The sequence below is a fragment of the Vicia villosa genome, linkage group LG2, assembly GCF_029867415.1.
Source record: "Vicia villosa cultivar HV-30 ecotype Madison, WI linkage group LG2, Vvil1.0, whole genome shotgun sequence".
Lineage (NCBI taxonomy): Eukaryota > Viridiplantae > Streptophyta > Magnoliopsida > Fabales > Fabaceae > Vicia > Vicia villosa.
Window position 1 is genome coordinate 180602146 of NC_081181.1, and position 9296 is coordinate 180611441.

Here is a 9296-nt window from a genome sequence, read left to right on the forward strand (position 1 = left end):
TCCTCCAAATCTGAGGCTCAAAGGGTCAAAACGCTTAAAGATGTCGTCCTTATATTGCTCAATTCTGGGAACAACATATCCAAGACGTACACAATCCCTTAAACGTGAAGTCCAAAAGAACGAAATGCTTCAGGGTGAAGTCCTTATATCACCCTATCCCGGGATGAATATCCAGGATATACATCATTAATAAAGAAAACACTTAAAACGAGTTGTAATATTTGAACATAACAAAACTAAAGTCAAATAAAATCATGAGTCAACGAATACATGTTAAATAATTACACCTTAGAACTACTTTAATACATTGGAAGACAAAGCAGAAGAAAACAAATGTGACATCAAGTTATTTGTTTAGGATTAAATATATTTATAGTTCTTATAAATTTTCATTTTTCATTTTTGTTTTTAGTCTCTATACACTCATTTTTAGTCTAGACAAATTAAAAACTGTATGTTTTTAGTATCTCTTCCGAGAGTAAAAACATGTGAAATTTGTAGAGACAAAAAAATTAGTAAAATGACTAAAAACCAAATTCGAGAATGATTATAAGAACTAAAAATATATTTATACTTTTTTGTTTTTCATTCATAAAACTTGCAATGTGACCTCAAAGACCTTGAATAGATCTTGTAGTTGAAACACTGTTTCTCTCAAACTCTAGCCTTTGTCTTGGAGCACTTTGTGACCTAACCTTAGCCCTAGAAGATTGAGTATTTGCCATATAACTAGGACAACCAGAGTAACCATTGAAAAAACTCCATGAAGACTCACTTTTAGTTGGCGTGAAAGGACCTCTCCTCAAACCACTTTCGAGTCTAGAAGAAGCTGAGAGCGCTTGAGGACTATAATCGGTCGTTCGTGATGAAGCTACTTCTTCTTTATCTTTTTGATGTTTCATAGAAGAGAGACTTGAACTGTGAGGTTTGAGCGAACGTTTCGACGGTGACTCGTGTACTGTAAAATTCTCATTATTGTAATCACAAGATGAATGATGATGTTGAAAAGATGTGCTAGTACTATGGTGTGATTTCAAATGTGGCTTCCAAGTATCTACTTCAAGAATTTTATCACTCTTTTCATCATCAAGATGTATGATTTTCGATGAAGTGTCTCCGGCTTGGCTCCATGTGTTTTCATCCATCCAACCGTCTAACCAATTCGAACCGAATCGGGCTCGTTCTAAGTTCATGTCCCTAAAATTTGCATTGGAACTACATCTCTACAAGTACAAAATGAAAATTTCAGTCCAAGCTGGTTAAATTCAAATTACAGTTCCATCATTTACAAGACCATAGAATAAAACAAACTTGTATTGCTTGCATTTGAAGTATCAACATTTAAGATACCGTTAAATTTATGAGCATGAATCATGAATACCTTGAGGATGGAGGATCCGTCAAATTTCGTCCTATAGACACGGAGTCGGTGCTCATAATCATCAGGGACCTGCAATTATGCAAAGTAAAATGAGATGACAAGTTGTAAAGTTATGTAACATGAGATTCCAAATTGCAACTATTGGTGAGATGATGGAGAAAAGAAAAAAATAGGGAGAAAGGCATTTTTAAAGATGACAGGTTAAAAGAAAGTGAAACACCATCACATAGCTTTTTTAACAAGTTAGCATCAACTTACTAAGATAAGAATAAGACAACTAATAAAAGAATATTGCTTTTTGAAAAGTCAAATAGCATTTAGGTGCTATATTAAATAAGTTTATAGAAGATATTTGAGATCTTACAGGATTTCGAGAAAGTGAAGACTTGAAAGAGTGCATACTATCAGACACGTGCATGCGACTTGCGCGTGCACGCGACTGAAGTCGCACCAATGTTTGCATTCGTCTTAGCATATCCGCAGTTTGCTTTCTTACAATGTGACCTCTCACCAAAGCTTGCAATTTCACCAATGCTTTAAGTGCTCTTAATGCCCTCCTTGCCTTTCAAAATTATATAAAAATGTTAGTGAAAATTGAAAAAAAAAATTCAGATAACATTTTAATTATGGTACTCTCTAAAATGAAAGTGTTATTAAAACTTGAAATTAATTAAGCCTAGAATAAAAGTAAAAGATAGGGAACAAATAAGTATGGAAGATTGAAAAGGTATAGAATTATTAAAAGGGAAAAAGTCATAAAGGGAGAAAATGTAGTTGAAAAAACTTATGAATGTAATCATTAGCAAACACAAATTCATTGTGAAAAAGCCATCCATTATCTAGGCTACTTTATATGCATTGAAGCTTCCTATGCTTCCCCACCAAGAATACTTTGAAACTTTTGCAGTCGGAGTTTTCATTCATTTGGGCTGTCAAGATGATATTAATCATTTGATCTTGACCGCACGACTCACACAAAACAATTTTAATTTTCTTAAAATTACTTATTTTAAATCAGAATCGTTCAATCTTATCCGATCCGATCGGACGATCAGATATACTTGAATGCGTGAATGCAAGCTATTTTAACGGCCATCAAATTTGAATCCCAAGAATACAAGTTTAGTACATATCAATGCACCACAAATATTCATGCCCTACCAACAACAAAATCAGTAGCTACCCACAAATTACATTGATTAATAGGGAACCCTAATAACCTATAACACTTTGGACCATTATCTAAAACATGCTTGATGATGTTCTGTCGCTGTGTTATTTCATTTTTTGTGTTGTTTTTTTTGGTACAAATAGACATAACTCTCTGGTCCCGGAAAGGAAACTATCATAATTCACCAAACACGTGAACCATTATATTTTTACACAAAATTAAATTACCCGTTTTCACGTTCTTTAATATTTTTGGTACTTTTCGATATTATACTTTCTTTTTTTTTGACTATTTTACAATATTATAAATTTATATTTAAATATTTTTTTAGATTAATATATAATTATAAACAAATTTTAAAATGAAAATATAATAAAAATTGTTTTACTTACCAAGTAACCTCGGAACGCCGACTGTAACTTCACGGCGGCATCAACTTCCGCCGGCGAGCGTCTCCGGCCAGTCTTCGGAGTTTTTGGTGTAACCGCAGAATGTTCGGAATCGGTGTTACTCGTCAGTCTGACAACCTCGGCGGCAGCATGAGCGGCGGCGAGTGCAGCTTCGGCTACGGCGGCGGTAGCGGCGGCTACAGCAATTGCATGTTTATTGGCATCATAGTTTTCGGAAAGAGAAGCGGAAGAGTCAGTATTTTTGTGGTTATTCAACGAGAGTGAGTTGGTTTTGTCTCTTCTGGAGTTTTTGGCTAAGGTCCAGGTTTTCTTGTCTTTTTTTGCGGTGGTTTCCGGCGGAGGATTGTGGTGTTTTTTGCCGCCGAAAAGTCGCCGGAGGAAACCCATTGTGATGTTCAAATCATTGGGAGAGAGAAGGGTGGAAAAAAGAATGGAATGGAAGATTGAAGAAGTTTGAAACACTTAAATTGAGGAGTTTGGAGTTTGTGAGTAATTCCTTGGAATATGTTCCTTTATTATTTATTGTCACGATGCACTATTCAATGTCTCTCTTCACCACTCGCTCTTGCTAAAATAAATAGAATGAATGAGTAGCTAAAGTTTTCATTTTCTCAATAAATTTTATTACGATTTCCGTTTTAAAATCATAATAAACAAAGCTTAGATTAGGTTATATAAGGTCCGGGTGTAGCTTATGATAAACTTGAAAGACATGCGGCCTATAATAGATTCTTTTTTTTTTTGTCTGGCCTGACATTTTTAAAAGTATGGCCAGACCTAAAAGTCTATTTAAAAATCGATTTTTCGTTATGGTTTTCAATTAATCTATATTATTAATAAACCTTATAAGTCGTCCTATATATGTATATATATGCCGACCTATTTAACATTTGTTCTAATATATATGCGTATATATAGGCTTGTTTATTAAGCCTTTTTCCTAATATACATGTAAATATAGGCCGATTTATTTAGCCTATATTTAATATACATGAAAATATAGGCCGACCTATAAGATTTCATATATTTTTTTTAATAACTTAAGTCTGATCTATTTTATTAAATAGACTTTTAAAAAAACCTAAGTCTGACCTTTTTGTTAAATAAGTCTGATCTGGCCTAACCTTATATAGGCTAGGCCATTGGCCTCTGTAGGTCGGCTTGGCCTATTCTCACCCCTAATCATAATGGATCATTTCATACTAATTAAGTGATTATAAAAATAAAATTCATAAAAGAAAGAGTATAATATTTTTACTAAATTATTTTGATTTATTATTAATGTATTTAAGTTATCATAAATTTAAAATGATTTTTATTTTACGTTCTAATTTTTATTTAGCATGTTTTGATAAACCAATTTAAATACTTTATAATTTTTTGATAAACCAATGAGATTAATCTATAATGATTTATTATGTCATCGAATTACATCAAAATTAATGTTATATAAAAGTCTATTTTGACGTTAATCTTTGTGTATCTTGATGACATAGTAAATTATTATAGACTAATTTCAAACTTTATACGTATGATCTCTATGATAATATGTTTCAATTCAACGGTTGATTTTAGAAAAGAATTATCCGATGTGAAGTTATTGAACGAGTGTAACTCATGGTGTAAATCTTTGATGAGAGATTAATTTCAAACTTTATACGTATGATATGTATATAATGTATGTGTGTGTATGAGAAATTAATGTTGTAAGTTTGACAAAAACAAAACATTGCTAAGTTACAAGAAGCATTCTTTTTGCGACTTAGAAATGTTACGTTCTTGTAACAATAACAACACAACAACATGACAATATAACAACAACATAACAACAATAACAACATAACAACATACGGCAAAAACACAACAATAACAACGACATACAATATGTATGAATATTTATGAAAAAAATATCAACATATGTGTATACAAGGCGGATGAAGATTACACAATAGCTTTATACTTCTTGTACGGTTTCTCCTTAGCAACATAGTATACATTTTGGAAGAATAAACCGCAAGTAAAAACATAAAAGATAATCAGATTCGAAAACAACAACTTTAACATGTGGAAGAGAGAAAAACCCTAAGATTTAGTTTGAATAAAATACAGAAACAATTTTCATAATGTAAAAATCATTACCTTTTAATTTGAAGAAGCATTTGAGGACGAGTTACCCATAAGCTTGAATAAGAATGGAATAACGTACAACAAATGATTACGAATTCGCTCCAAGTGGAACAAAAGATGTTAGGGTTTCTATTTGAGAGTGAGGACTCTGAAGCTTGATGACTTCACTTTTATATAAGTAAAACCTATCATTACAATTTCTAAGACAAACCGTTAACATATCTTTTTAAATTTTTTTTAAAAAATTAAACTTAATAAATATGTCACGACAGTTGAGTAAACCAACTGTAGTGCTATCCAATTTACTTTTTATTTAAAAGTAAATAAAAAAGAAAAAGGTGCGCCTAAACCTTAAAAAAATAAAATATTTGAAGGCCCTGAGGTTCTAACCAATGAAAGGGTGATTATATTATTAGGGTTTTGTTTTTCAAACGTGATTATATTCAAGCAATTTTTATTTAAAAAATAAAAACAAAATGTCAACGCCTAAGTTTAGTGATCTTACCACGGTACTTTGAACGATCGTGGTGACTTTGGCATTGTTGCATTCACGTTTTGTAGTGGTGAATCTTAATCAAGATGATAAAATTATATGGCCTTTATCTCTTACTAGTGACCTGTCTCTTAAGGAGGCTTAGATTTTTAAAACCATTTCTGTCTCAATTTTGGGCCAAGTCAATATGGACCAAAGACATTCCTCCTTCCAAGTCTTTGGTAACCTGGAAGCTTGTGATGGTTAAAATGCCTATTGACGAGAAGTTGAAGCTTATGTGCTTGATTTACCCTTCCACGTGTAGCCTTGCAAAAATCAGGAAGAAACCACCACACACTTATTTTTTTAGTGTCAATTTATATATTCATCCATCCTACATCTCTATATGACTGGTGGACTTTCTGCTCCTTTAACAGGTCCGCTCAATGTACATTGGTACTTAGATTTATCATCATCTACATCATATACTTTCTTCGGAAAGCTAGAAATTGAGCAAGATTTAAGAACCATGAACCTAATACAGTTTTCACCATCAACAAAATCAAAAGTCATGTCTACCTTACATGAAATAACATAACTACACTCTCTTCTTCTTCTTCTTCTTCTTCTTCTTCTTCTTCTTCTTCTTCTTCTTCTTCTTCTTCTTCTTCTTCTTCTTCCATATATGAGTTCCAGATCCTTAAAGTTTTCAACATCAAAGTCTACCCCCTAATGCACCTCAAATTCTTGAATTCTTTTGGTAACTTGATCCTCTCAGGTGGGTGAAATGTAATTGTGATGGGGCTTTCATCAAGAGCTCCATTATAACTGGTTGTGGTGGGATTTTTTTTACAGGATATCATGGAAATTTGTTGTTGGCTTTTGCTACTCCAGTTCAGCGGCGATCGTCTACTCTTGCAGAATTCGAAGCAGTTATTTTGGCCATGGAAATCACAATGCAAAGAGGTTGGGAATACTTATGGATTGAATATGATTCAAAGCTCGTTATTCAAGCCTACACCAAGCATTCTCTTGTTCCATGACAAGTAAGGAGCTGATGGAACATTGGTATCAATTTTGTTGCTCTTAAGCATCATTATTTTTCTCACATCTTCAAGGAAGAGAATACTTATGCATACACTTTGGCTAATCTAGGTTTAAATGTGACATCTCTAACCATTTTTGAATCCACGCGTCTAATTTTGAGAAAAGATTTTGTAAATAATAGAACGGATTTATCTTGTTTCAGATTCATTTTCTACTTATGGCTTGGGGTTTACTTACGGTTTGGGGTCTGTCCATCTATCATTTTTACGGTTTGGGGTCTGTCCATCTATATTTTTTGAAAATTTGATTCCTATCTTATATTGGTTTTCTTTTTATTATATGGGCTTTTATTATAAAAAAAAAAAAAACATTTTTCGCACATATAAAAAACAAGGTCTTTTTATTGAAGCAAATGATTTTTTTTTTTTTTTGACAAAGATTGAAACAAATGAATTAAAATACTGCCAATATAAGAAAAAGAGCTGCCACACATAGGTGGGCATTCAATGCAAACTAATAGACGGAAATTAAAATCGGTTACCATATTTAAAATACTTTTATAATTTGTGATTTATGAAGTAAAAATGTTATTTTTATGTAGCTTTTTTGTTTTTTCTAACTTTACATTTACTGAACTGAAATTCTAGGCCATTTCGTAAATAAATTTGAGAAATACAAAAATTTCAAATTTCCTTCAAAAAATTTCTCAAAACCCACCAAAATAAAGGAGGTTATTACAAATAAAATAAACATAGTTAATGCTTATGGTTTTTTAGTTAGGATTTTTTTTAGCACCATTATTAAAAACAAAATAAACATAGTTAATGTTCATGGTTTTTTATTCAATAACGTACTATACTATAATTCTTCAATATTTTATATTGGACAATATAATTTTATGACAATTTTACATACAGCACATTTATTTATATTTAAAGAAATTTTATATTTTAATTTGCATATTTATTTTTATTAATTATTGTTCAAAAATCCTTTTTTTTAAAACAAAAGTTGTGTACATTAATCATTAATATGGTAGTTATTAGGGCCGGTCTTAGGCCGGGACAAACAAGTCCATAACCCAGAGTTTCATAAAAATTAGGCCTCATATTTTTGAATTGGACTTTCAAAGTTATAAAATAAATTTGACAATTTCTTTATCCACCCCAACCTTCTTAGAGACCCGCGCGAAATTCCTAAAATGCCCCTATATTTAGGAGATGCATCTCCGAAGTCATAAAAAAAGGGTGATTTCGGAGATGCATCTCCGAAATTATTTTTTTTAGTAAAAAAACGTGTTTTCGGAGATGCAATTCCAAAAACGTGATTTCGGAGATGCATCTCCGAAAACACATGTGTTTTACAGTTTAAACAAAACATCCTCCCCCATTTTCATTTTACCCTAAAAACTCAAAAAGTTTCAAAAATCTCCTCATTTCTAGTTCCTACTACACAAACTTGACTCTCTAAAGTTGCTCTACAACCTTCAAAGACTACTCAAAGGCTACATTCAAAGCTTCCAATTTGTAAGTTCTCACAAACTTAAATTGTAGCATTGAAATTCATATTAGGGTTGTTAGAAATTAAGAAAATGATATAGGGTTAAGATATTATTAGTCTCTGAGGTTGTTTAGATAGGAAAAATCTGATTTTGAAGCATTTAGGGGAAGAAATGGAGTTTCTGCAAAAATGGAGACGCATGTGTTTTCGGAAGTGCATTTGCAAAAACACCTCTCAGACCAGTTTCGGAAATGTACTTCCGAACTGGACTTATAATTGTTTTTTTTTATTTTCTTGATTGTTTCGCCTTCTAACCTGTTTCAATTTTATTAAGAAAATGTCAGGAAATTCCGCACGACTCCGATAGGGTAGGGACACCCAGACCGCATCGCCTCGACGCGAGCGGGCCTCACAGTTGGCATCAACAAGGGGACGGGGTCGAGTACCCGTCCAGATGGATGAGGCTGGTTCCTCATCTGGATCGAGGAGTCGGCTGGCTCGGGTGTCTTTTTTCCATCAAGAGGATGTACAGGAGGATGAGGAGGAGGTGAGACACGAGGATGAGGAGATACCTGATGCTGACCCTCCGCATGGGAGGAGGAGGGCTACCCGGGAGGGCCTAGGGACACTTCCTTGCTGATTTATTACCACAACCACGTCGCTCGACGTGTCTGGGAGGGAGAGGTATTTTTCTTAATTACACTTTATAATTTAACCGTATTTTATTTAGTTTTTTATTCCACTTTCTCCTAACGGTCTAACTAACAACCTTTTTTGTTTTTGTTTTTGTTGTTACAAGAAAGACCGACGATAAAATCCGTGAACCACACGCAGAATATTTTTGATCTGTTTAAACCAGAGGCCTAGTGGTTTAATGATGTGGTAGCTGGTTCAGGGCTCGGCGGGTTGTGCATGACCGGATATACCACTATCAGCCACCACATGCAGGGGGCTTTCATGGAGCGGTGGCACAAGGAGACGTCTCCTTTCCACTTTCTTGTTAGGGAGTTGACGATCATCTTGCACGATGTCCAGTGTCTGCTCCACCTGCTGATCAGAGGGAGGCTGCTGCACCATTCCCGGATACAGAGGGTTGAGGCGATTGAGTGGATGATCGACTTTCTGGGTATGACCCAAACATGGCTGATTATGAGTGCGAGACGACGAGTGAGGCCCATATCCAGTTCT

General features: G+C 33.7%; 1 protein-coding gene across 1 annotated transcript; it reads right to left on the reverse strand.

Moving 5' to 3' along the window:
* Positions 1-547: 547 nt before the first annotated feature.
* Positions 548-3577, reverse strand: LOC131653152 (protein IQ-DOMAIN 23-like). Its single transcript, XM_058923231.1, has 4 exons — positions 2945-3577; positions 1746-1943; positions 1382-1450; positions 548-1223 (listed from the first exon to the last, which is right to left on the reverse strand). The coding sequence occupies exons 1-4, from the start codon at positions 3347-3349 to the stop codon at positions 612-614; spliced, it is 1284 nt and encodes a 427-aa protein (XP_058779214.1). The 5' UTR covers positions 3350-3577; the 3' UTR covers positions 548-611.
* Positions 3578-9296: the final 5719 nt, after the last annotated feature.

Coding starts and splice junctions, on each gene's coding strand:
- LOC131653152 (XM_058923231.1), bottom strand. CDS start 3,349: ATGGGTTTCCTCCGGCGACTTTTCGGCGGCAAAAAACACCACAATCCT. Junction 1,944..2,944: donor CGGCGTTCCGAGGTTACTTG/GTAAGTAAAACA, acceptor TAATTTTGAAAG/GCAAGGAGGGCATTAAGAGC. Junction 1,451..1,745: donor CTTCACTTTCTCGAAATCCT/GTAAGATCTCAA, acceptor GCATAATTGCAG/GTCCCTGATGATTATGAGCA.